General features: G+C 45.5%; 1 protein-coding gene across 4 annotated transcripts in view; it reads left to right on the top strand.

The window, feature by feature from the left end:
- Positions 1–25,621, top strand: part of PLCH2 (phospholipase C eta 2) — a 182,161-nt gene that overhangs the window by 114,886 nt on the left and 41,654 nt on the right. For all 4 annotated transcript variants that reach the window (XM_087879286.1, XM_087879287.1, XM_087879288.1 and 1 more), the window contains 9 exons: positions 3,769–3,915; positions 4,616–4,861; positions 5,567–5,694; positions 11,148–11,318; positions 14,337–14,430; positions 20,559–20,762; positions 21,309–21,429; positions 22,020–22,191; positions 24,741–24,848. In XM_087879286.1, the coding sequence (XP_087735412.1) occupies positions 3,769–3,915; positions 4,616–4,861; positions 5,567–5,694; positions 11,148–11,318; positions 14,337–14,430; positions 20,559–20,762; positions 21,309–21,429; positions 22,020–22,191; positions 24,741–24,848 (1,391 nt within the window). The remainder of the gene's footprint in view (positions 1–3,768; positions 3,916–4,615; positions 4,862–5,566; positions 5,695–11,147; positions 11,319–14,336; positions 14,431–20,558; positions 20,763–21,308; positions 21,430–22,019; positions 22,192–24,740; positions 24,849–25,621) is intronic.

The raw sequence follows: 25,621 nt of genomic DNA, 5'->3' as shown, positions 1-25,621 counted from the left end.
CCAGATCTGTTTGTGGGGCCCAAGTTGCGCTTTTGCAGAAACTCCAAACTCAGTAGAAGTCTTATCACTGAATGCCACTTGCCGGGAACCTCTCTATGTCAATTCGCAAAGCATCCCTGCCATGCTCTTGAGTTGCCATAGGCAAGAGGGATGGGAAACTGATGAAACAGCACGGCAGCCAAAGACAGATGCACATTCCAGACTTATCTCTCTCAAGGCTGTCTCCCAGGGTTACCCACAGCGGCCTGAGGGGAGTGATCTCTACAACCCGCAAAATTGCTCTGTTGGCGAATGTAATTGATGACACACCCTGGGGGGGGGAGGGGAGAAACAGGGTAATGATTGGGGTGTAAATTACGTGGGATCAGAGCTGGCTTCACTTGGGAACGTGCCGACATGAAGCTCCTAATAAATAACTGGATTTCTTTTGAAGCTTGGTTCGAGGCTCACGATTTAATTAGGGCATCCGTCGAAACCCTGGCACTCTTATTTGATCCAATCCAGCACTCTGAAATCCTTACGCTTCCTCAACCTGGTTCTTGAAACCGAAAAGTACTTGTGGATGGTACTACCGGGTCACCGTTCGAGTCCAGATGTCTCAGGAACATCCGAATCCTTCAACCCTTCAGGAGCTGGTCACGTTTCCTTGGACACGGAGTCCCGGAAGACGATCAGATACAAGCGTTCTTTGTTCCCCTGCTTGGCTTCAGAGGTTTTCTGGGAGACATGCCTTGGTGCCACCAGGCTCCCTCGTCAGAAACAAAGGCCATCTGTCAATCCTTTTTTTCATCTTTCAGCGCTCCCAAATATTAAAACCCGGGAGGGGGTTAGTCTATCCAGAGGTGAATGCCTGCAAATCGCATTAATATCCCAATCAGAATTGGTGTGTGTGTATGTGTCTGTTTGAATACCCCTCCCCTCAACCTCAGGACAATTTAAGGAATGTATGCACACGCGACGTCCGTTCCCGAAGCCGAAAATTTCAATTAAACCTTCACTTCGTTGGATTCGACTTGAGAAATGATGGATAATTTTTAATCTCCTATTTTGGGGTGCCGTTGGGGAAGAGCTCGGGTTTCCAGGCGTTCGAACCGTAGAGGTAGATCCGTAATTTGGGAAAGGGGGTTAAAAATATGTCGATTGAACCTCTTCCCAAACGAAATACGGTTATTTAAAAACATCCAGGCGTTGAAATACTGCGGCCGAACCCTCCCACATCTGTCGCTTTGCCGCCGCTTCATATCGTGCGAGACGACCTGCGTACTTCTCCTGTCAGATCAGAAGAGAAATAAAACAAAATCAAAAGAACAGCGCTGTTGCTTTTTTTTCTTTTGCCACGGTGCACGTCAATATTTTGTTGTTATTCCTATTTTAAACGCGTGATTTGCCCTTCTCGACCCAAAGATCAATTTGATTTATCCTAGAGCTTCGGAGCCGCTGGCCGTTTTTTTCAGCAAAAACCACAAAAAGGGGAATCTTTTTGGAAGGGCCTTTTCTTTCTTGAGGGGTTTATCAGCCCTGGAAGTAAAGGCTTATTAAAAGGGTTTTAATTAAAACCTTAAATGAAATTAAAGGTTGCCATTTATCCGGCTTGGGCAAGGGGCTGGACTAGAAGACCTCCGAGGTCCCTTCCGGCCCAATATCTCTATGATTCCATACAGAGAATCCATGCAGAAGTTCTGCCTTGTCTGAATATGTCTGGATCCCAGTTGGGATCCAGTTCAACATTCTTGAGGTTGGGAACGTTTAACGTCTTCCTTCCACGCCAAAAAAGACAGTTTGTTGTCCATCAGTCCGTCCGTCCGTCCCCTTGTGCCTTTGTGAGTTCTTAAATCGCAAAGCTTTCAAAATTCGCCATCATCTCCCTTGGCCCAGGTTGGGTCGGAGTGGCCCCTTCATCCTTGCTCTTTGTCCCATTCTTGAATTTTGGGAGGGTTGTCAGAATGAGCTGAACCCCCCCCCCCCATGGACATCCAAGAAATAGACATTGACGGAGATTTAAGAGACGAATTTGGGAGGCAAGTCAAAAAAACCCAAGCAGTGTTCTGGTGTGCACTGCTCTATATAGCGTCGTTTTGAGGGTAGGAGTTGAGACAGTTTATGTCCAGGATGTGAGGGGTCTGTAAATATTTTCCCAGCCCTCTTTTTGACTCGTGCAGTATAGAGGTCCTCCATGGAAGGCAGGTTGGCAGCCATGGTTTTTTTCTGCAGTTCTAATGATCCTCTGAAGTCTGCGCCTGTCTTGTTGGGTTGCAGAACCAAACCAGACAGTTATGGAGGTCCAGATGACAGACTCAATAATTCCTCTGTAGAACTGGATCAGCAGCTCCTTGGGCCGTTTGAGCTTTCAGAGTCGGCGTAGAAAGAACATTCTTTGTTGTGGGTTTTTTGATGTTAGGTGTCCATTTTCAGTCTTGAGATATGATAGAACCTAGAGACTTGAAGGACTCTACTGTTGATATTGTGTTGTCTAGTATTGCAAGAGGTGTATTGTAAAGAGAACGAAAGATGTTGGCCATGGTTAAAAATATTTGGTCATTGACCAGGCTAAAGTAAGATAGCAGATAAAATTAATTAGATTAACTAGATAAAAGAAGGCAAATGTTCTGTTCTGTTCTGTTCTATTCTATTCTATTCTATTCTATTCTATTCTATTCTATTCTATTCTATTCTATTCTATTCCATTCCATTCCATTCCATTCCACTCCACTCCACTCCACTCCACTCCACTCCACTCCACTCCACTCCACTCCACCCTATTTCTATTTCTATTTCTATTTCTACTCTTATTCTATTCTATTTCTATTCTATTCTCTACTCTATTCTCTCTTCTCTTCTCTACCCTACTCTACCCTACTCTACTGTATTCTTCTCTTCTCTTCTCTTCTCTTCTCTTCTCTTCTCTTCTCTTCTCTTCTCTTCTCTTCTCTTCTCTTCTCTTCTCTTCTCTTCTCTTCCCTTCCCTTCTCCTTCTCCTTCTCTTCTCTTCTCTTCTCTTCTCTTCTCTTCTCTTCTCTTCTCCTTCTCTTCTTCTCTTCTCTTCCCTTCTCCTTCTCCTTCTCCTTCTCTTCTCTTCTCTTCTCTTCTCTTCTCTTCTCTTCTCTTCTCTTCTCTTCTCTTCTCCTTCTCTTCTTCTCTTCTCTTCTCAGAATGAGGCAAATAATGTTAAATAAAAACGCGGTCAAACTGTTCCTGACAAGATACTCCTAGATCTCGCCAGCTATCGAACAGAATTCGGTGGCGTTATAAGAGAGCTCATCGCTCAGATCAACTAAGGCAGTAACTAAGGGAAAGAGTCAATGCAAACCGAAACTTAAGGTAATAAAGAGTAATTAGATTGTGTTGCAATTTGTGGTTAAGATTGACAAAAGAGGCGTTTGTGGGCAAGGCTCTAACACTTATCACTGTGAGGTAATGGAGGGTAGATATCAGGCCGCATCTGGAGTAAATCCATCCGATAAGCAGATTTTACCCAATTTGCAAATCCTGCATCTTTTCACTCCCTGGAAAGCAGTTTATATATTGATTTTCACCATTGGTCCGTGTTTTGAGACGCAGCTCGCCTCTAAAATAAACGCCTTACAAAACTACACGCTGGGATTTGCAGCTGGGAATGCATTTTCTTAAACCTACATCTTGATTTTCCCATTAAAAACTTTTGTTGCCTTAACCTCTGTAAATCGAGCGTGCGGCACGATTGACGCGATCTTTAGCATAACAAATATATATAGATTTTTTTTCTCTCTCTCTTTCTTTTCCCCCCCATAGTGGAAAAATGTATGAATTCCATGCAAGACGGCACTCAGATGATCAAACTCAGGGGCAGCTCCAAAGGTCTCGTCCGTTTCTATTACCTGGATGAACACAAGTCGTGCATTCGCTGGAGGCCCTCGCGAAAAAATGAAAAGGCGAAAAGTAAGTGAAGCGTTTCAAGGCGATCCGTCTTTGATTACGGTCACAGATCAGAATTTTGTGACATGTCTAGTCCAGTGTTCTGTGTCATACTGTATGTCAACTCGCAAAGTATCCCTGGCCTGCTCTCGAGTTGCCATAGGCCAGGGTTCGCATCAAGGCAACCTGAGAGATCGAAGGGGGAAGAGGGAATGGAGCTGGCAGAGAGAGACAGAGGCAGAGACAGAGCCTGGGCCGTCCATCAGCCCTCAGATGGAGAGTCAACAGCCCCCCAGTCTGGAGGTGGCTGATGAGGAAGAGGAGGAACAGCTAGGTCCAGTGCCTGACGAGCCAATGCTCAGAAGGCAGAGGAGAGGAGAGCAGTGGAAATCTATGGGCCGGTCTTTGGGACGGAAGAGCCGCCGCTGCTAGTGAAGCCCCACCCTAGCTCTGGGGATAAAAGGCAGGTGGCGGAGATGAATAGATGTGCATAGATTCATTTCCTCTCATGCTGACCCTCCCCTTATCCCCCCTCCCCCGTTGAGTATGGCAGGCTGACAGCAGGCAATGCCATGGCAGTCCTGACAGCTGTTTTCTGTCTTCCTTCTGCACCTCCTAACCTCACCTCACTGGCATCAGCCACTCCCGTTGTTCAAAGGCCAAGCACTGTATTCTAATTCTTCCATTTCCTCCCCCCTTCTCCCCCCCCTTCCCCCGGCCACAGTCTCCATAGATTCCATCCAGGAAGTGTGCGAAGGGAAGCAGTCGGAGATCTTCCAGCGCTACAGTGACGGCAGCTTCGATCCCAACTGCTGCTTCACCATCTACTATGGGGACCACATGGAATCCCTCGACCTGGTGTCCTCGAACGGAGAGGAAGCGCGGATGTGGATCACCGGCCTCAAGTACCTGATGGCGGGGATAAGCGATGAAGACAGCCTGTCCAAACGGCAGAGGACGAGGGACCAGTATCCTTTTGGGAGGGGGGGGGATGGGATCCAAAGTTTGTAGGCTAATGAAGACACTGGGCAAACATTTTGTCTGAAATGACATTGGGTTTCCTGCCTAAGCTGGGGGGGGTTGGACTAGAAGACCTCTAAGGTCCCTTCCACTTCTGTTATTCTGCTCCGTTCCGTTCTATTCTACTCTTCTTTCTTCTCTTCTCCTCCTCCTCCTCGAATAGCAGTTACAGTATAAAGAGGAAAAGTGAAACACGTAGAAAAAAACGAGATAGACAAAAATGATCACCATGGAAAAAACGAGATATACAGAAATGATCACCATGTCAGTTAATACTGAACTGGGTAACCTTTAGCATGAATGATGGCCTTACAATGTCTTCCCATGGAGCGAACCAAGCCTTTGAGTTCTGCAGCTGTTCTGATGTGAAACCAAGATGGAAGGATGGCTTCTATTAACTGGGTTTTATTGCTCGGTCGCTTCTGACTAACCAGTTTCTTCTTTAGTAGACCTGGAGAAAAATTGTTAACAGAGAATTGCAGTTTAAAAAAAAGATGGGGAAGGAATCGGGGCGCCCTGCCATTCCCAACAGAAGTTGGCACGACGAATCAATCCGATGGCTCTCCAGGAAGGAGAGTTGATTTTTCGGCTTCTTCTGAGCCTCCCTCCTTCTTCCCGAAACGTCCTATCCCTTTCCTTAACTCCGGCTAAATGTGGTTGAAGCAAACCTTCGACGAAGCAGATAAAAACGGCGACGGCAGCCTGAGCATCAACGAGGTCCTTCAACTGATGCACAAGCTAAACGTCAATCTCCCCCGTCAGAAAGTCAAGCAGATGTTCAAGGTAAGGCTCCATCGTGCCGTACCGCTGTGTCTAATGAGGCAGGTGGCGGTTGCTCAGAGGGCCAGCTGGCTGGCCTGGGGAACAGTTGCTGATGTAACTCTGTCCATCTCTCCCTCGGGCTTACCACCAAACATCTGTTCTGCCCCAGCTATGGACCCCAAAGAACGCAGCACACACAAAGTCTGTACGAAACTTAATTTACTAAAATAACTCAGTCTTTTTCAAACAAAGGCAAACGATTTGCCCCCGGAGATACGAAGGATACCAGATCTCCGGGCCTTTCGCCGTGCCCTAAAAACTTTTCTTTTCCATCAAGCAGGGCTGGCGTGAATACCCACCCCCCTTTTTTTTTTTAGCGCTTTTTAGCTTTTTAAGTCTAAATTGGGTTTTAATTGGATTGTTTTAAATTGTGGGCCAAAGCTGTATAATTCTTTTAATTGATTTTATATTTTGTATTGGTATGTTTTTTATCCTGGGCTGTGCACCGCCCTGAGTCCAATAGGAGAAGGGCGGTATATAAATTGAATAAATAATAATAATAATAGTAATAATAATAATAACTCTGCCCTGCTTCCTTTGATTTCTGGCGGTTCGGTTGCTAGGGCTGATTGAAAACACAGATTCCAAAAATATCAATATCGCCTTTTTGGTTTTCTGATAGGAAATTCAGATCAAATTCAGGTCTTCCCCTGCTCAAACAGGAAACAATAGACCATGTCAATCAATCAATCAATCAATCAATCAATCAATCAGAATAGAGTTGGAAGGGACCTTGGAGGTCTTCTAGTCCAACCCCCTACTCAGGCAGGAGACCCTACCTACGTCGACCATTTCTACGGTTGGGCTATACTTTACTTTACTTTACTTTTATTTGATTTATATACCGCCCTACTCCCGAAGGACTCAGGGCGGTGAACAGCCAACAATAAAATCCATACCTACAAAATTTAAAAAGCAGAATGAAAATCAAATTAAATAGTTTTGGCCCAGACAAATTTAAAACCCCAATCAATTTGAAACCAATTTTAAAGTTTGAATATATAAAATACTAAAAAATATTAAAAATTAAAACTTCTTTTATAAAAGAGGGAGAAAGTTAGGCCAGGCCCGCCTGGTGAAATAATAAGGTCTTTAAAGCGCGGCGGAAGGTGCGTAAATCCGGGATCCTCCGTATCTCCGGGGGGAGCTCGTTCCAGGTCGTAGGTGCCCCCACAGAGAAGGCTCTCCCCCTGGGGGCCGCCAGTCAGCATTGTTTGGCCGATGGCACCCGGAGGAGCCTCTCTCTATGGGAGCGTACTGGCCGGTGGGAGGCTATTGGTGGTAGTAGGCGGTCCCGCAAGTACTTACTTACGTTCTCAAACTGAACGGGCCCGTGTGCTCTCTGCCGATCTCTCCGTCAACCTCTACATTCCCCTCTTAAATCTATTATTTAAAATCGCGAGGGCTTACAGTTTAAAATCTCTCTTCATTTTTTACATTTCTCGCACGGGTCATCGATGCAACACTGGGGGAAGAAAAAAAAAATCCTCCTTAAAATCTCTTTGAATTGCTCCCAAATCAATCCGGCCCATATTTAAGCTGGAGGCAGTAATGTCAAAAAAAAAAAACCAAAAAAACTCAGAAGCAATTTCTGTGAAACTCGGCAAGAGAGAACTTATATCTATTGTTAGCCCTGTTTTTTTTTTTTAATAAGCTTTTCTCCCTTTTTCAAAAAAAAAAATCTTCCTTTTTTTCCCCTCTCTCTCTCTTTCTCTGCCTCGATTAGCTTCCCCCTGCAAAATGCCCGCCATAAAGAGATAGCAACACCACGGAAAAGTTAGATATCACACACTCTTTAATGTTGGAAGATTAAGAAAAGAAATCCTTCCACCCGTAGAGAAAAGCGGCGTGCGTTTGCCCGCTTGAAAAAAAGGGAGAACTAAATGGGAAATAGATGCACCGATTATTACTAAAGATGTTACTAGTTTCCAATTAACACCGTTCATTTGTCAAAGCGAGTTTTTAAATGCCTGGCAAGGAAATTTCATGCTTCCCCCCCCCCCCCCCATCCCTGTAAAACCTAATTTACAGGAACCTCTTGATTTTCCTGAGGTTTATTAAATTGAGGTCTCATTCCTGGGTTTTGAAAGGAAAAAAAAATAAATAACTGTTTTGCTTCTTTAATCCATGCAGTTATATCTTCACACATCAACACTTGGCTGCCAACGCAATCCCCATTGTTATTGGCTGCTATCTGGGAAAAACCCAACCTGGATTTACGGGTGATTGGCAGGCAGGATGCCAATTTGGGCAATCGATGGAATGGATCGAAATTTCCCGTTTCCCATCACCGGCTGAAACGCTCCCACCCGAGTCCTAATAGCTCCCCGTCCATAGGACGGAGAATGCATTCCCAGGGGCAGGAAAGAGATGGCGGCATCCCGGGATGTCCTCAGCGGGATCGGCCATCTCAGTCGTGGAAAACCGTGTTTGATACAAGTGGAATGTAGTAGAGACAGGGCAGGTGTGAAAATAAATAAATAAATCCAGTTTTGGGTGTCGGTTGTGCGCGCGCACGTCTGTCCCGGCAAATTTTTTTTTTGTAATGATCCTAGTCTAACTGGCTTGATTTCCTTCCTTCTTCCTTCCCTCGCTCCCCCCTCCCTCCCTTCCTTCCTTCCGCCTCCCTCCCTCCTTTCTCCCTTCTTCTTCCCTTCCTCCTTCTCTTCCTTCTGCCTCCCACCTCCCTTCCTCCGTCTTCCCTTCTTACTGTCTCCCTTCCTCTTCCCTCCCTCTTCCTTCTGCCTCCCTCTTCCTTTCCTTCTTCCTTCCTCCTTCCTTCCTCCCTTTCCTTCTTCCTCCCTCCCTCCTCCCTCTTCCCTTCCTCCCTTCCTTCTTCCCTCCCTTCCTCTTCCCTTCTTTCCTCTCTCCCTCCCTCCTTCCTTCCTCCATCTTTCCTTTTTTCTGTCTCCCTCTCTTCCCTTCCTTCTTCCTCTCTCCTTCCTTTCTTCCTCCCTCCCTCTCTCCTTCCTCCCTTCCTCCCTCTTCCCTTCCTCCCTTCCTCCCTCTTCCCTTCCTTCTTCCTCTCTCCTTCCTTCCTCCCTCTCTCCTCCCTCCCTCCCCCTTCCCTTCCTTCCTCCCTCCCTCTTCCTCCCTCCCTTCCTTCTTTCCTCCCTCCCTCCTTCCTTCCTCCCTCTTCCCTTTTTTCTCTCTCCCTTCCTCCCTCTTCCCTTCCTTCCTTTCTTCCTCCCTTCCTCTTCGCTTCCTTCCTTCCTTCCCTCCTTCCTCCCTTCCTTCCTCCCTCTTCCCTTCCTTCCTTCGGGCCGCAGAACCTTCTGCTACCAGGCAGAAAAGCATCTTAAGGCAGAGCCTCCGCCGGGGCAAGCCCAACCGCGACCTGCTTTGCCCCGTTTCCAAACGAGCTGGCCGCTTTTTGGCTGCGCCTGGCGTCCAGATGCGTGACTCCGCAAGCATCCAAGCGGCTTTAATTCTGCAGAGGGGAGAAGGTGGAAAAAAAATGGCCGTTGGAACCTGGGCACCATTATTCGGTGTGCGTTGAACGAGGCTAATCGGGTTACTGAAAGCGGAGGGAGCTCCAGCGTATCCTGGCCTATTGCTGGCTATTGCTCCAGCCTATTGCTGGAGTTCATTAGCTGGCGGTCGGCAGATGGTTGCGGCACGCGAGGGTCTCGCGACGGCAGTCTCGGAAACGAAATCGGATGTTTTGCAAATTAGGGAGTCAACGATCCGTTGGAAGAAATAGAACGCTCGGAGATTGGGGGGGGCGGGGGGGGAAATCCCCCCCAAAATCAGTGGTTGTGATGGGATGCGGTGAAATCTGTTAATGCCGACTGCTTTGCTCCATGGTCGTTATGTGTACTGGATTCCCAATCTCTTTATTCCTAGAAGTTGCAGGTGTTTCATCACCGGAGGTCTCCTGCTTGAGCAGGGGGTTGGACTAGAAGACCTCCAAGGACCCTTCCAGCTCTATTCTGATTGATTGATTGATTGATTGATTGATTGATTGATTGATTGATTGAAATGGTCTAGGCAGGGGGTTGGACTAGAAGACCTCCAAGGACCCTTCCAGCTCTATTCTGATTGATTGATTGATTGATTGAAATGGTCTAGGCAGGGGGTTGGACTAGAAGACCCTCAAGGACCCTTCCAGCTCTATTCTGATTGATTGATTGATTGATTGATTGATTGATTGATTGAAATGGTCTAGGCAGGGAGTTGGACTAGAAGACCCTCAAGGACCCTTCCAGCTCTATTCTGATTGATTGATTGATTGATTGATTGATTGATTGATTGATTGAAATGGTCTAGGCAGGGTGTTGGACTAAAAGACCCTCAAGGACCCTTCCAGCTCTATTCTGATTGATTGATTGATTGATTGATTGATTGATTGAAATGGTCTAGGCAGGGGGTTGGACTAGAAGACCCTCAAGGACCCTTCCAGCTCTATTCTGATTGATTGATTGATTGATTGATTGATTGATTGATTGAAATGGTCTAGGCAGGGGGTTGGACTAGAAGACCTCCAAGGACCCTTCCAGCTCTATTCTGATTGATTGATTGATTGATTGATTGATTGATTGAAATGGTCTAGGCAGGGGGTTGGACTAGAAGACCTCCAAGGACCCTTCCAGCTCTATTCTGATTGATTGATTGATTGATTGAAATGGTCTAGGCAGGGGGTTGGACTAGAAGACCTCCAAGGACCCTTCCAGCTCTATTCTGATTGATTGATTGATTGATTGAAATGGTCTAGGCAGGGGGTTGGACTAGAAGACCTCCAAGGACCCTTCCAACTTGGTTGCTCTGTTATGTTATGAGATGCTTCCCACGCGCCCCTTTTCCTTCGGTGGGCTCAGCTGCCTCTTTTCCGCCCATCGTCCAGCCGGTGGCTTTTCCTCCTGACTCCCAAGGCCCTTCCCACAGGCCATTACATCTAAAGGCCCTTCAGAGTAAAACGAAGATGACACGGGAATAACGAGGAATTTTCCCGACAGAACAATTAACCAGGGGAGCAACTTGCCTCCAGAAATGATGGGTGTGCTCCATAGCGCACCCATAACTGGACAGCCATTTGTCTGCAATGTTATAGCGTCTCCTGCCTGAGTAGGGGGTTGGACTAGAAGACCTCCAAGGTCCCTTCTAGCCCGAGGATTTTATATTCAGCAATCTTAAAGCATGCTGGCTGGGGAATTCTAGGAGTTAAGTCAGAGGGAGATCCAACCTGGAATTAAGGAGAAACTTCCTGACAATTAAGCCAGCGGAACAACTTGCCACCAGAAGGTGTGGCTGCTCCAACACTGGAAGTTTTTAAGAAGAGGTTGGACAACCATCTGTCTGAAGTGGTGTAGGGTTGCCTGCCTAAGCAGGGGGTTGGGCTAGAAGACCTCCAAGGTCCCTCCCAACTCTCCTGTTACTCTTGTACCCTCTGCTTTCCCCTCCCGTTCTTTCAACAGGAGGCTGACACGGATGACAACCAGGGAACCCTGGACTTCGAAGAGTTCTGCGCTTTCTACAAGATGATGTCCACCCGGCGCGACTTGTACCTTCTCATGCTCACCTACAGTAACCATAAGGACTTCCTGGATCCCGAGGATCTCAAACGTTTCCTGGACACCGAGCAAAAGGTAGATGGGCGTGAAGGTGTCACACATACCTCTCTCCGCCTCGTGCGACCTCCTTTGGGTCTCTCCGGATTCTTTGGTTTCAGTTGCCAGCAGAAAATCTCTCTCTCTCTCTCCCCCCTTCTCTCCCTCTCTCTCTCTCTCTCCCCTTCTTTCTCTCTCTCTCTCTCTCCCTCTCCCTCCCTCTCTCTCTCTCTCCCTCTCCCTCCCTCTCTCTCTCTCTCTTTCTCTCCCCCTCTCTCTCTCTCCCCTTCTTTCTCTCTCTCTCTCACACACTCTCTCTCTCTCCCCCCTTCTTTCTCTCTCTCTCTCTCTCTCCCTCTCCCTCTCTCTCTCTCTTTCTCTCCCTCTCTCTCTCTCTCTCCCCTTCTTTCTCTGTCTCTCTCTTTCTCCCCCTCTCCCTCCCTTCCTCCCTCCCTCTGGGTGGGATGCTGCCAAAGAGGCCCTAAAACTAATCGTCATTCGGTTGGAAGGCTCGTCACAGGGAGTCCTCGACTTACGACCACCATTGAGGCCAAAACTTATGTCGCCAAGCGGGACACTTCTCCAGTGAGTTTTCTTTCTTGCTACAGCCGCTAAGTAAATCGTCGCGGCTGTTAAATTAGTCACACCGTCGTTAAGTGAATCCGGTTTCCCCACGGGCTTTGTTGGACAGAAGGTCGCAAAAAGGGGCTCACCGTCATGAATGTGAGTCAGTTGCCGAGCATCTGAATTTCGACGACGTAGCCGTGGTTGTAATTGTGGGGGGGGGGGAAACCGCTCCTACGTCGCTTTTTTTCGTCGTAACTGTGAACGATCGCTGGGGGCATAAATTCACTTAACGAATGTCTCACTTAGCTACAGCTGGCTCAATTTTTCATCGTAAATTGAGCAGTACTTCGTTCTTCTTCTTCTCCCTGCCTTTCTTCTTTTGCTCGGTTTATCATCTCATCCGGTAAACAACTTTTAAGGCGGCGTGCGCAATTTTATGATGGGAAGCAAATCTTGATTTAAAAAAATTTGTCCTCGTTTAAATGTTGGGAGCTGTGGAATAAAACCCAGATACGTTGTTTTTTTTTTTTCCCCCTGCCTCTTTGTGTTAAATGATTCATCCTTTCTGCTTCAGTGGCTAGATTCCACCACTAGGCACACCTGCCCCGAAGGATATTTACGCACTGTCTGTTAACGGTCCGTGCGCCGCTCTCTAATGCAATGCCTGTTCGGTGCTTCCACATTGATTTAATGTCTGCTTTCCAGTGAACTGAGCTACAAGCCCTACGCAGATCCATTTATCCTGGCCGAGCGCTTGCATTGCGATACCCTTGTGAAGCGATGGCTGGATCCTACGCCTTGCATATTGCTGTTTGTGCAGAGTGTGGGTGTGCTATGAGCCTCCCCAAATTGACAACATCAATTTTGGGCTCAGTTATCGTCATAAGTCAAGGACTATTGGCCCAGGCGTTTCTTAGTTGCTCTAAACGAAGAATTGGCTTCTGCACCACTGGATTATTGATCCCCTGCTTCTATTATAAAGGATTTAATTGGCAGGAATACAATTTTGGGTAGTGGGTTTTTTTTGTTTTTTTTTGTCTTGTTCCCTTTTGGAAGGGATGCAAACATCGGCTAATTGGCTGCAGTTCAGGAGTTTCCTTAAATCCCGGTTTTTAACCCAGTCCTCCTGGATCGACGTTCCCCTTGGAACTCCGGTTTTTTGGTTTTTTCTTTCTTTCTTTCTTTCTTTCTTTCTTTCTTTCTTTCTTTCTTTCACAACATTTTCTCCAAATTTCCTACTGCAGTTGTGGAAAAACAGCGGTGGAAGGGTCTCCTTGCAGAGGGAAAGCGCCAGAAGGAAACCGTCCCTCCCCAAAAATGCCTTTTAAAAAAATGCAAAAATACGACGCGTATTTGTTCCATCTTTTCCTGCATTTATCAAGATGGAACAGGATGAGCTTACGAAAACCCTGCTGTTCAAACTTGGAAAAACTAGCCATCTCAGTATGGGTGATGCCCCTTTGGGACGGCACGGATGGGACGGTCCTGCCCCAGCACTCTGATGAAAAGAAGGACTAGGGGAGACATGATAGCAGTGTTCCGATATCTCAGGGGCTGCCCCAAAGAAGAGGGAGTCAAGCTGTTCTCCAAAGGACCTGAGGGCAGGACAAGAAGCAACGGGTGGAAACTAATCAAGGAGAGAAGCAACCTAGAACTAAGGAGAAATTTCCTGAGAGTTAGAATAATTAATCCGTGGGACAACTTGCCTCCAGAAGTTGTGAATGCTCCAACACTGGAAGTTTTTAAGAAGAGGTTGGATAACCATTTGTCTGAAGTGGTGTCGGGTTTCCTGCCTAGGCAGGGGGTTGGACTAGAAGACCTCCAAGGTCCCTTCCAACTCTGTTATTCCATTCTATTGTACCATTGGCATTTTACCCAAAATGACCTGCCAATATCTGGTGGCTTGAAGACCACAGATTCGCTGATTGTCATGAAGGAGAATAGAATAGAATAGAATAGAATAGAATAGAATAGAATAGAATAGAATAGAATAGAATAGAATAGAATAGAATAGAATAGAATAGAATAATTGGAAATAAATAGAATAGAATAGAACAGAACAGAACAGAATAGAATAGAATAATTGGAAATAAATAGAACAGAACAGAACAGAACAGAACAGAATAGAATAGAATAGAATAATTGGAAATAAATAGAATAGAACAGAACAGAACAGAATAGAATAGAATAATTGGAAATAAATAGAACAGAACAGAACAGAACAGAACAGAACAGAATAGAATAGAATAGAATAGAATAGAATAGAATAATTGGAAATAAATAGAATAGAATAGAATAAACAGAGTTGCAAGGGACCTTGGAGGTCTTCTAGTCCAACCCCCTGCTTAAAATCTCTTTGCGTTGGTTGAAAGACAGGAACGCTGGATGCGATTGGAAAAAGGAAACATCCACATTACCAAGACCACCGGATAAATGTCACGTGAACGCCCCGATTTGTCTACATCACTATTTCCTTTTTTATTTATTTAGATGAGCAACGTCACCAAGGAACACTGCTTGGAAATTATAAATCAGTTCGAACCTTGTCCGGAAAACAGGCAGCAAGGAGCCCTGGGGATTGATGGTAAGTTCCCTCCGGCTTTTTAACCAACAAATCCGATCACCTTGAGCCGGTGGGATGTTTTGACCCACAACACAACCAGGGGGTGGGGCTGCTGGGGGTTCGCAGGGGTTCGGGAGAACCTCTAGCTAAGATTCTGTGCAGTTCGGAGAACCCCCAAATCCCACTCCTGGCTGGCCCCGCCTACCCCGCCCCTCCTAGGAATCCCCCCGCGACCCGTTTTGGATGCAGGTAAGTACAGGGCGCGCATGGAGGCTCGGGGACGGCGAAAAATGGACGTACTGGAAGTTTGTTTCCAGCCTCCAGAGGGCCTCCGAAGCCTGGGGAGGCCATTCTTGTCCTCCCGGAGGCTCGAGAAAAGCCTCCGGAGCCCAGGGAGGCCAAAAACAACCTCCCCTTCCGCTGTGGTGCAAGAGGCCGACTAGGCCACGCCCACCCAGCAACCAGGCAGAGAACCCCTTGCTAAATTTTTTTGAAGCCCACTCCCGAACACAAGAAAGAGAGAGACAGAGACACAGAGAGGGAAGAAGGGGAGAGAAAGAGAGAAAGACGGAGGGAGAGAGGGGAAGAGAGAGATAGGGAGGGAGGGAGAAAGAGAGACAGAGAGGGAGGAAGGGAAGAAGAGAGGGAGAGAAAGACAGGGAGGGGGAGAGAGAGAAAGAGACAGGGAGGGAAGGAGAGAGAGAGAAAGAGAGACGGAGGGAGAGACAGAGAGGGAGGAAAGGAAGAAGAGAGGGAGAGAAAGGGAGGGAGAGAAGGAAGGAAAGAGAGAGAGAAAGAGAGAGAGAAAGTCAGGGAGAGAGAGAGAAAGAGAGAGACAGAGAGGGAAGAAAGGAAGACGAGAGGGAGAGAAGGAGAGAAAGACGGAGGGAGAGAGGGAAAGAAAGAGTCAGGGAGGGAAGGAAAGAGAAAGAGACAGAGAGGGTGAAGGAGGGAAAGAGAGACATGGAGGGAGAAACAGAAGGAGGGAAAGAAAGAGAGAGAAAGGAAGAAAGGAAAGAAAGAAAGAAAGAAAGAAAGAAAGAAAGAAAGAAAGAAAGAAAGAAAGAAAGAAAGAGCTAGCTGTCGGACAAAATTGCCAGCAGCCATCTCGGCTGTGTATTATTATTATTATTATTATTATTATTATTATTATTATTATCATCATCATCATCATCATCATCATCATCATCATCATCATCATTATGGTTGGCTGTTTAGCCCAAGTTTGGCAGTTTCATCCACCTGTCGAGGACCCAGGCTAGGCAGATGCTGGGGTTTTAATAACCCCGAAGGTGATCCTCCTCACCCGGATGTCAGCTTGTCCCGAGTCAAGCTGAAATTTGCACTTTCTGATGACTGTTTTAGCGCCCTCTCCCTCAGCCGTCCTCGGGGGAAATGACAGGGTCTCCTCGTCAGGTGCCCCATTAGCGTTAATTGTTTTGCCGCCCTCGCCCCCTGCAAGAAGCAGAGGGTGGGAATCAATTGTCCAGGACACCTCAATTCCACGCGCACACACACACACACCTCTCCTCCAGGGCATCTGCTAAAAGTGCTAATGTTTTCCTTTGCACCTGTTAGCAACCCATCTGCAGTCACTGCAACCAGCTTTTTAATTTACTTTACGAGGAGCAAGCACGGTGTAGGTATGTGCGCGAAGCCACCTGCGTCCTCTCCCCATCCGAGCTTCAGTTTAGTCTTGCGGCGATGACAACTCTTTTTTTTATTTCATTTTATTTATTTATTTATTGACTTTATATTGCCGCCTGTTCGCTCATGGGGACTCCAGACAGTTTACAGAACGTAAAACCTCATTTAAAACAATAAAACTACTAAAAAAACGAAGAATCCAATCAATTAATGTCCTATAATAAAATCACCCCCAACTCTGGCGACAGCCGTTTCCCAGTACGCTGCTCCTCCAATCCATTGACTGGGTTCTTCTCCTCGTACTGGAAAACACGGAGTGCAGAATTTCTCTCTCCTCTGACTGGCCATGCTCACTCTGTGACACCTACGCCAGTCTTTCTCACTCAGTGACTGAGGAAACTTGTCCATTCTGTTTCTCTCTCGCTGGAGCTCTCTGGCTGAACTTATTTAGGACTAATATTTGTTATTTTATTTTATTTTATTTTATTTTCTTCTCATTGTGTTGGAATTCTGAGTTCTAATTTTTTTTTACTGCTTAAGGAGCTGCTCCGGGGGATTATTCTAGGAATTTCCTGACAGTGAGGACAATTAATCCGTGGAACAACTTGCCACCAGATGTTGTAAATGCTCCAACACTGGAAAGTTTTTAAGAAGAGATTGGACAACGATTTATCTGAATTGGCATAGGGTTTCCTGCCTAAGCAGAGGGTTGGACTAGAAGACCTCCAAGGTCCCTTCCTACTCTGTTATTCTATTTCTATTTCTTACATTCCTATTATTTATTTTGGAACGACTGACTATTCTATTCTATTCTATTCTATTCTATTCTATTCTATTCTATTCTATTCTATTCTATTCTATTCTATTCTCTTCTCTCTTCTCTTCTCTTCTCTTCTCTCTTCTCTTCTCTTCTCTTCTCTTCTCTTCTCTTCTCTTCTCTTCTCTTCTCTTCTCCTCTCCTCTCCTCTCCTCTCCTCTCCTCTCCTCTCCTCTCCTCTCCTCTTCCCTTCCATTCCATTCTCCATTCTCCATTCCCCATTTTCTTCTCTTCTCTTCTCTTCTCTTCTCTTCTCTTCTCTTCTCTTCTCTTCTCTTCTCTTCTCTTCTCTATTCTATTCTATTCTATTATTTTCTATTCTCTTCTCTTCTCTTTTCTCTTCTCTATTCTGTTCTGTTCTGTTCTATTCTATTATTTTATCTTCTCTTCTCTCTTCTCTTCTCTTCTCTATTCTATTCTATTCTATTCTATTATTTTCTCTTCTCTTCTCTTCTCTTTTCTCTTCTCTTCTCTATTCTATTCTATTCTATTCTATTCTATTCTATTCTATTCTATTCTATTCTATTCTACCCGAGTAGTGCAAATGGGTGTGATTTGGCCCGAGAGGACTGCCGGTTTGAAAGAGGGCTCAAAGAGGCCATCTGTGTCCAAATTGAACAGCCCTCCTTCAACAGAGGGTGAGGGATGTGGGAACTTCATCCCTGGAGGCTTTTCAAGAAGAGACCGAACTGCCCTCTGTTCAGAAATGGTGTAGGGCCTTCTGCTCGGGCAGGGGGTTGGACTAGATGACCTCCAAGGTCCCTTCCAACTCTGTTATTCTGTTGTTGTTGTTGTTATTATTATCATCATCTATCTCCCATCTACGGCACGGTCTTTTCAGCAGTTCCAAGAAAGCTGCACACATATTAAATATGTAACATGCTTCCCAACCCCAGTTGCTAGGTAGTCTATAGCAACAAAAATTGACGGAGCCGTCGCCACCACCCAAGAGTGCAGACAAAATCCAACTGGAGGAGAAAACACACACACACACACACACACACACACACACACACACACACACCAAGCTGTAGTTGGGAAGAATTCGTGTCAGAGCCAACTGGAGCTGGTGGGAAATCAGTTCACCCAGTTGGAGAGGATGCGAAAAAAGAAAAAAGGACCGGATGAAGAAGCGTGTTTAAAGTTTCAGCCTGAGCTTTGGGGGGTCTGTCTGGGAGGGAAAGCATTGGAAAGGATTCACTCCAATTTTATGGCCCGCTCCCACCCCCAAAGCGGGCTCGTTTGAAAGGCTGTTGAACGAGCTCGAGGAAAGTTTTTTAAGAGTTTCAACCCCAAAGCATTCCATTCTCTCGGCAGAAATCTTTGTCTATATCTCAGCCTTTGTCTCCTGCCTAATTGTTTCTCCATGGACCCGCCTGGTTCAAATGCCATGGATGATGGGGAGGGTGGGAGGGAGTTTAGGTGAATTTACTGAAGAGGTGGGCTTCACATTCTGTCACCACCGGTTCACCCAGCACCGGAAACGTGAGCACGCGTGTGCCATCCGCACATGTGTGCGAAGTCAAACAACAGAGGAATTCGCTCGCTCGCACGCACCGTCCACACATGCATGCAGTGTGAAAACCACAGTAATATAGGATGGGATTGGTGCCTGGGGCGTGAGGTGGGCGGCCACCTGCAGATCGCTACTACCGGTTCGCTTGAACCGGTCCGAACCGGCTGAATACCCACCTCTGATTTACTGGCCTGGATTATACAGTACAGGTAGTCCTCAGGTTACGACCAGAATGGAGCCCAGGATTTATGTCGCTAGTTTGAGGCATTTGCGAAGTGAGTTTCGCTCCGTTTTACGACCTTGCCTGCCAGACCTGATCAAGGAGAGATTCAACCTGGAAATAAGGAGAAATTTCCTGACGGTGAGAACCATCAACCGATGGGACAGAAGTTGCCTTCGGAAGTTGTGGGAGCTTCATCCCCGGAGGCTTTCGAGAAGAGACTCTGTCAGAAATGGTGTAGGGCCTCCTGCTTGGGCGGGAGGGTTGGACTAGATGACCTCCAAGGTCCCTTCCAACTCTGTTAATGTTATTTGTTATGTGAATCATTGCAATGGTTCAGTTGGCCACACGGTTGTTCAGTGAATCTTGTTTCCCAAGAAGGTCACAAAAGGGGATTCCAGGATTCTGCAACTTTTTCATGCTTACGATCGTTGCAGCTTTGAATGCAGCTTTGAACCGATGCACCGTTACGATGGTCACCGTGTCCCCGGGGTCGTGTGATCCCCTTTTGCAATCTTCTGACGAGCAAAATCCACAGGGAAGCCAGATCCGCTTCACAGGCGGGTGACTAACTTATTCAGTCATTCACTTAACAACTGTGACGAAAAAGGTCGCAAAACGAGGCAAGAGTTGCTTCACAACCGCAGAAATCTTGGGCTCCGTTGTGGTCGTAAGTCGAGGACTACTTCTATCTCACCCAGCAATGACAGTGATGGGTTTTCTGCGTTACTATGGATTTCTCTCAATGCCGATGTACTCGGGCGACGCTAATTAAACTCGCATGTAATTACTTGAGCATATTTAAGCCATTGTCTTGGTAATCATCCCTCTTTCTCGGAGAAGTTAAGCATTCGGGGCGGGGGTGTCTCATAATTCTTCCTCCCCCTCCTCTGTCAGTCATTCCGACAGGGAGATTAAGCGATGACTAAGTCCAGCTTCAGAACTAGAGGATTCAGTCGCTCTGTCTTTTTCCCTTCCTTCCCTTTCAATCTCTGACTCGAGTTCTTTGGTTCTCCCACCTTCGTCTTCCAGAGATGCCTGGAATCCCACAAATGTCTGCTGTGGGGTTTTTTTTTAAATACCCTGTTTCCCCAAAAATAAGACCCAACCGGAAAATAAGCCCTAGCATGATTTTTCAGGATGCTCGTAATATAAGCCCTACCCCAAAAATAAACCCCAGTTAAGCACATCAGCCAGACGGAAGCATTTAGTACCGTATTTCCCTGAAAATAAGACCTAACCAGAAAATAAGCCCTAATGCATCCTTTGGAGCAAAAAAAATAATATAAGACCTGGTCTTATTTTCGGGAAAACATGGGTAGATTTTATTGATTTTCTATTGATTTACATTTCTTAGTGCTCGATAAACATCGTGTTGTCCGGATATTTCAATTGCTTAACAATAAAAATTCCTTTCTTACTCTCCACCCCTTTTTTCCAACCATTGGTAAAATAAGTTCCACGTTTGGTAATATTCTGTGTCTTCTTCGTGTTTGATTGTCGGTGCGCGTTTATCCATTTCTGCACAATCTAATATCTTCTTAATGAGCTCTTCATCTTGCGGGGTTCCGTCTTTTTTCCAATATTGTGCGAAAATAATTCTCGCTGTTGTAAAGACATGTAACATTAAATACCCACTTTTCTTGTCAATTTTTTTTCTGATATCATCCCTAATAAAAACAATTCAGGTTTAAAATCTACATGTTTCCCTATTATCTTTTCTATCCATCTGTGTATTTTTGCCCAGAGTTGTTTTTTTTTTTTCCTTTAACACAAGTCCACCACATATGATAGAAGGTGCCCGTTTTTTAATTACATGTCTGCTGGGATTGACAAGGCCACGTTCTTTGGGAATTCTTAGCCATACCGACATGGGGGTAAGGAGGGTCCCCCCACCAACTTCATCCCAGAATAAAGACATTCCTTCTGGTTTTTCTTTCTCCTTACAGGGTTCACCACGTATATGCGCAGCCCCGCCGGGGACATTTTCAACCCCAAACATTACCACGTCAACCAAGATATGACTCGCCCTCTGAGCCACTATTTCATCGCCTCGTCCCATAACACCTACCTCATGGGAGACCAGCTGATGTCCCAGTCCAGAGTGGACATGTACGCTTGGGTTCTGCAATCCGGATGCCGATGTGTGGAAGGTGAGATTCAAGAGGGACCTGCCTTCCAATTCCTTCCCCTGTTCGGCTCCTTTGTGTTAAACAAACAGCCTTTCTTTTCCGTCCCATTCTTTTCAAACCGTCCTCGGTCCATGCCAACCATATTCTCCCAATTACTCCTCCGCAGGGGTGAAATTTACTTACCTTCCCTACCGTTTCGGAAGTGCACGCGACATTCGTGTCATGTGCAATTTTGGATCCTCTGCGCATGTGCAGACGGTAAAAAACAGGTTACTTCCTGGTTAAAACCAGGAAGTAATGGGTGGGCGGAGCTTGCGCTACCGCCGCTACCGGTACTCCGAACCACCCGCCACCGCTGCTACCAGTTTACCCGAACCGGTGCAGCATTTCACCCCTGGTCCTCCGGCCTCTGGAAGCCTTTTTCCCATTGGCAGTTTTGAAAGCTGGCATCTTAAACCCCCGAAGATGTTCTTTCCTGCGTGATTTGGGGTTCCAGGCAGCAAAATACATACCAAAACACACGACACCGGTCTAACATCCCCAGCGTCTTAATTTTCCCTTTTCCAGTTGACTGCTGGGACGGTCCAGACGGCGAACCTATTGTCCACCACGGCTACACCCTGACCTCCAAGATCCTCTTCAAAGATGTGATCGAGACCATCAACAAATACGCCTTCATCAAAAGCGAGTAGGTGCTTTGCCATCTTGAGGACTAGATGCTCAAATGACGTTCATTCCTTTACTTTGCTATTTGCGTCTTCATTTCAAAGGGCGGCAAAGGGGGATGGAGTTGGAAATAAAGGTGCTTTTTCAAGAGGCAACTGGACTTGTCTCTGAAGACATTTCGCTTCTCATCCAAGAAGCTTCTTCCGCTCCGTTTTGTTTTTCTCCGAAGACGTGAAACTTCAGTTCTGAAGAAGCTTCCCGCATGAGAAGCGAAACGTCTTCGGAGAAAAACCAGAAAGCCCAGTTGAAAATCTGGATACACATGGAATTTCTCTTGATGCATACGCTCTCAGTGTACATAAAAGAAAAGATACGTTCCTCAAGAATCATAAGGTATAACACTTAATGATAGTCATAGGGAAGAAATAAGCAATTACATCATATTAGGAAACAGTCAATATAAATCGTAAGGATACCAGCAACAAGGTTACAGTCATGCAGTCATAAGTGGGAGGAGATGGGTGGTGGGAACGATGAGAAGATTAATAGCAATGCAGACTTTGTGTCTTAATTTTTCTTGTCCATGTCCATGTCTTTTCTCACCCCGCTCAGATACCCCGTCATTTTGTCCATCGAAAACCACTGCAGTGTTGCCCAGCAGAAGAAGATGGCCCAGTACCTGGTTGAAATTTTGGGGGACAAGCTGGATTTGTCAACAGTCAACAATAAGGATCCCAACGAGCTGCCTTCCCCGGAGAGCCTCAAGGGGAAAATCTTGGTTAAGGTAATCAAAGATAAAATTAGGCACAGGTCAGATTTCGCTGGCATCTCTGGCTCTCTAATCCCATTTAAGGTCCATTTAAATAGCACAAGTAGTTGTTTTTTGTCGAAAAATGCCAACGTACCATGTCACCCTGGGCCACACATCACAGAGCACACATGCTGTTTAAAAAAAAAAAAATTTAGCAGGGACTATTCTGAACTATGTATGAACCACTGAGAGGCATTCATAGGTAAAATGCAACTTGCCTTGTCACCAGGGAACCCAAAGTGAAGGCAAAAACAGAATTCTCTTCCACAGTTATGCTTCTGTCAGGTCTAATTCAATTTAATTTAATTTTTTTTTAATTTTTAATTAGATGAAGTCGCCCCTTGCAAGTGAAACTTCGCCACTGGTTCAGTTAGATGTGCCCCCAAGGCTTCAAACCGATTGGAAGATTCAGTGGCCTTTGGGCCATCCACGTTGCCACGTTTTGGGGACTCCCGATAGTCTCGATTTACCAACTGGCAACCCTCAATCAGACATTTAAATTCCGCTGCTTGTGTCGCTGAATCAGACATGCTCCAGGAGGTTAAAGTAACTAAACGGGGTTGTAATTAAATTTTAATTCCTTTGTCCCTCGGTTCCTTTCCAAACCTACGATTAAATAAAATAAATACATTTTTATTTTAGTTAGGGACGCGGTGGCTCAGTGGCTAAGACGCTAAACTTGTCGATCGAAAGGTCAGCAGTTCAGCAGTTCGAATCCCTAGTGCCGCGTAAAGGGGTGAGCTCCCGTGACTTGTCCCAGCTTCTGCCAACCTAGCAGTTCGACAGCACGTAAAAAAAAATGCAAATAGAAAAATAGGGACCACCTTTGGTAGGAAGGTAACAGCGTTCCGTACTCCTTTGGCGTTGAGTCATGCCGGCCACATGACCATGGAGACGTCTTCGGATAGCGCTGGCTCTTCGGCTTTGAAACGGAGATGAGCACCGCACCCTAGAGCCGGGAACGACTAGCACGTATGTGCCAGGGGAATCTTTACCTTTACCTTTACTATTTTAGTTAAGCCCTCTCTTTCTTTCCCCCACTTTCCCTCCCTCGGTTCTGTGCTTTAAACGCTGCAAAGAGGTTTTTAGAAAAATCGGTAGCAGCTGCCCAGTTCTCAGTGATTGGATTTTTGGAGTGGTGCACATCAAGGCTAGCTTTGTCGAGAGACTCTCGAAAGCAATCCACTTCCACTCAGCTTTGGCCCACGCTTCGAATTCAGCTTTCCTATCGGAGAGTCCAGCTTTTTTTTTTTTGCGCCGACCAATCAATCTTAAATCCCCTTCTGGGATTTTTGTGGCGAGAATTATCGATCGATAAATCTCTCTCTCTCTCGTTGCCCCGCTGGAAGCTCTCCGATTCTTTGTGGCGAGATGGAGGGAGGTTTAGCTAGAAAGAAAACAGCTTGGTCAAGATTCGAAGCCAGGTTGGTGCAGACCTCAAGAGCAGATGAAGGGGAAAAAAACTCTTTTAGTGACTTTCTCAGACACCCCTCTGTCGTTTCCTTGGCAATCCCATGAAAGCAGTTTTCCGATGCCACTTTGGAATTAGTTTCTTTCTTTTCTTTTTTTAAATTATTTTTATTGAACACATTTCATCATTTTATATCACATTTACAGTCTTTACAGCGCTCCAGCATCAATAATAGTCATATATACATATCATTAACAATTACATTCCTTTTTCTTCCTTTAACTATATATATATATATATATATATATATATATATATATATATATATATATATATATATATGTATATATATATATATATATATATATATTGCCTTTGAGTTTTAGTGTAGCTCTTAAACTACCTTTATATTTAATCTTTATTTAATATTTAATCTTTACTTAAAAAAGCCAACACAGTTCTGGACTGCATCAACAGAGGGATAGAATCAAGATCACGTGAAGTCTTAATACCACTTTATAAGGCCTTTGTAAGGCCACACTTGGAATCCTGCATCCAGTTTTGGCCACCACGATGTCAAAAAGATGTGGAGACTCTAGAAAGAATGCAGAGAAGAGCCACAAAGAGGATTAGGGGACTGGAGACTAAAACATATGAAGAACTGTTGCAGGAACTGGGTATATCTAGTTTAATGAAAAGAAGGACTAGGGGAGACATGATAGCAGTGTTCCAGTATCTCAGGGGCTGCCCCAAAGAAGAGGGAGTCAAGCTATTCTCCAAAGCACCTGAAGGCAGGACAAGAAGCAACGGGTGGAAAATAATCAAGGAGAGAAGCAACTTAAGAACTAAGGAGAAATTTCCTGACAATGAGAACAATTAACCAGTGGAACAACTTGCCACCAGAAGTTGTGAATGCTCCAACACTGGAAGTTTTTAAGAAGAGATTGGATAAGCATTTGTCTGAAGTGGTGCAGGGTTTCCTGCCTAAGCAGGGGGTCGGACTAGAAGACCTCCAAGCTCCCTTCCATATTCTTCCTTTGATTTTGGCACAGCGACGGGAATGCCTTGGGTATTTATTCCTCTCCTAATGACTTGTTTTTTTGCATCCTAGGGGAAAAAGCTTCCAGCCAACATCAGTGAAGACGCCGAAGAAGGCGAAGTGTCCGACGAGGACAGTGCCGATGAGATGGACGATGACTGCAAGCTAATGAACGGGGACGTAAGTATTGAAAGGCGGACTGGCTTAGCACGTAGAGTTGGGTCTTGTTGGCCAAACCCAACTGCATCAGTGTTGATCTGGTGAAGGAGAAGGATGGAGAAACGCTTTGGGTGAATATTTTGTTAGAAGCATAAGAATGTTTCCGTTTCTATCGAGATATTTGTTTAAAACATCTGTTCTCTGGCACTGAAAAATGGGACTTTTAACAATAAAGGTTTAATTTATTTTTTTTTAATTCAGATGCTTGGCAACTGATTCATATTTATGACGGTCACACTGTCCTGGGGTCATGTGATCTGCTTTTTGCGGCCTTCTTACTAGCAAAGTCAATGGGGAAGCCAAATAATAAAGTTTTGGCAATAAAGTTTTATTCTATTATGTTCTGTTCTAACCTGTTCTGTTCTGTCCCGTCCCATCCTTTTATATATATTCTATTCTATCCTATCCTATCCTATTTTCTATTCTATTCTTATTTCTTTTCTTTTCTATTCTATTCTATTCTATTCTATTCTATTCTATTCTATTCTATTCTATTCTATTCTATTAACAGCTAAAGCGATTCACCTGCCAGTGGCAAGAAAGGTCGTAAAACGGAGCAAAACTCACTCAACCAACACCTCACTTAGCAACAGAAATTTTGGGCTCAATTGTGGTCGCACGTCGAGGGCTTACCTGTGTGCATTTTAAAGGCACAACTCAAACCTATCTCCTTTCCCCTCCTTCTTTCCTTCCGCACCGTCCTTTGTGCCGGTGCCATTAGAAGACAACCTGTG

The sequence above is a fragment of the Pantherophis guttatus genome, chromosome 15 (assembly GCF_059756535.1).
Source record: "Pantherophis guttatus breed Tessera chromosome 15, ASM5975653v1, whole genome shotgun sequence".
NCBI classification, from domain to species: domain Eukaryota; kingdom Metazoa; phylum Chordata; class Lepidosauria; order Squamata; family Colubridae; genus Pantherophis; species Pantherophis guttatus.
The sequence above is the reverse complement of the archived record's forward strand: the minus strand, read 5'-3'. Positions and strand labels throughout refer to the sequence as shown.